At 41.8% G+C, this 1779-nt stretch overlaps 1 protein-coding gene across 1 annotated transcript; it reads right to left on the bottom strand.

Annotated features, from left to right (window-relative positions):
* Positions 1-482: 482 nt before the first annotated feature.
* On the bottom strand, positions 483-1007 carry LOC109185695. Its single transcript, XM_019335650.1, has one exon. It carries the CDS (start codon positions 1005-1007, stop codon positions 483-485), a length of 525 nt encoding a protein of 174 aa, XP_019191195.1.
* Between the last annotated feature and the right edge of the window lie 772 nt (positions 1008-1779).

Below are 1779 nucleotides of genomic sequence, written 5' to 3'. Positions count from 1 at the left end.
TCATGTTTGGGGGGTGTTACATCACCCGAGCTTGAGCTTGAGGAACTGCTTTCGGATTCATTATTCTTGGTTGTTTCATTCACAACCATTGCTTTTCTCCTTCTATCATTTCTGTTGTTTGACGATTCTGGTTTGTCATTCCTTTCGCTGGTTTCTTTCATCGTGCCCAAGTCCTGATGTTTACTAACCATTGGGTGCGAGCAATTTTCCTTGAAATGTCTAGGCTTTCGACAATTGTAGCACAACATTTGTGAATCCATATTTCCTTGTCTTGGTGGAAGCGGAGATCTTTCATGTTGCCTTCGGCTTAATGATCTTTGACAGTCTTGAAAGTTGTTTTTCCGCATGAATCTTTTCATTTTCCTAACAAACATGACATATTGTTCGTCAGATAAAAAATTTGAAGAGTTAGAAGTTGACCTATTTGATGTGGAGGGTTGTTGGTTGGCCACCAAAGCCACGTTTCTGATTTCAGGTTCTTCTCACTCTTTTGGTTTGTGCTCGAACTCATAAGCTTTCAGATCGATGAAGATTTTGCTTGTGCTTGTGGTTTTCATGTCGCGATGATCTCTCATTGCGGTAACTTTCATGTCCCATGATTTCGGGAAACCTCGAAGAATCGTTAAATTCTTTTCCTTTTCAGTGAGCTCTTTTCCAGGATCTGACAGGTCACCCAGAAGCTTCGTGAATCTTAGCTCCATGTCGGTGATAGCTTCGTTGGGCATCATCTTGAAGTCTTCAAACTTCTTCATGGCAACAGTGAGTTTGTTGTCCTTTTCTTGCTCATCTCCTTCTCCCAAGTTCATAAGAACGTTCCATATTTCCATGGCTGTTTTACATTTGCGAACTCTTGGGAAGAGAGAGTAGTCCAGTGATTTGTAAAGAATGTCTCGTGCCACATTATCCAGGTTAGCTCTTTTTTTCTCATCCGAGTTGAGCTGAGACTTTGGTTTCGGTATCATCGGTTCTGCATCAGCTCCCTGTGCAGCAGCATTGGTGTTCACCATCATTATTGTGATGGGTCCTGTGCATATGACGTCCCACATTTCATCACCGATTGGCAAGAGGCCTAAATCGGTTATTACCGTGATCCTTTTCCATTTTTCTTTTAGAAAATTAGAGCAAAGGGTGAGAATTTTTTTTTTTTTAATGAAAAGGGATCTACCAGGCAGTAAAGGCAAAGCTTTTACCGTTCAAGGTAACTGCTCTGATACCACTTGTTGGTCCCGGTAGGGTCGAAAGGAGAGTCTAGAAGGGGGGGGGGGTGAATAGACTCAATTCGTTTTCTCGCGAAAATAGCTCTTTTCGGGGTTATTACGCAGCGGATATGTAATATAAGTTTTAGGTTTCTTTGCACTGTTTGATCTTGTGGAGAACTTTCGGTTAGGGCGAGTGGAATGCAATGCACGAAAGTAAACGCTTAAAAGTAAAGAGACAAGGACAAGAGATTTTTATAGTGGTTCGGCCAACTGTTCCTACTCCACTCTTCTTTCACAACTCGTGAAAGGTTTGCACTATCACTCGTAGTACAAATTACACCAAGATAGCTTCCTTGATCACTAAGCCGGACAGCTACTTGAAGGTTTTTCAACTCCTAGAGTTTACTCCGCCTCTATCAACTTCTACTTCAGAGTTGAGGGTTGGAAAAGATTGATCTTTGAGTTTTCTCCAACACAGTGAAGTCTTGTATGGCTGGTGGCTGGATGGATGATCAGCGAGTATAAGGTTGCAAGACTTCCTCAAGATTGTGAAAGATATCAGATTTGCTTCTACAAAGAT

Source organism: Ipomoea nil, unplaced genomic scaffold, assembly GCF_001879475.1.
Source record: "Ipomoea nil cultivar Tokyo-kokei standard unplaced genomic scaffold, Asagao_1.1 scaffold1339, whole genome shotgun sequence".
NCBI classification, from domain to species: Eukaryota; Viridiplantae; Streptophyta; class Magnoliopsida; order Solanales; family Convolvulaceae; genus Ipomoea; species Ipomoea nil.
This window is presented reverse-complemented; position numbering and strand designations above follow the sequence as displayed.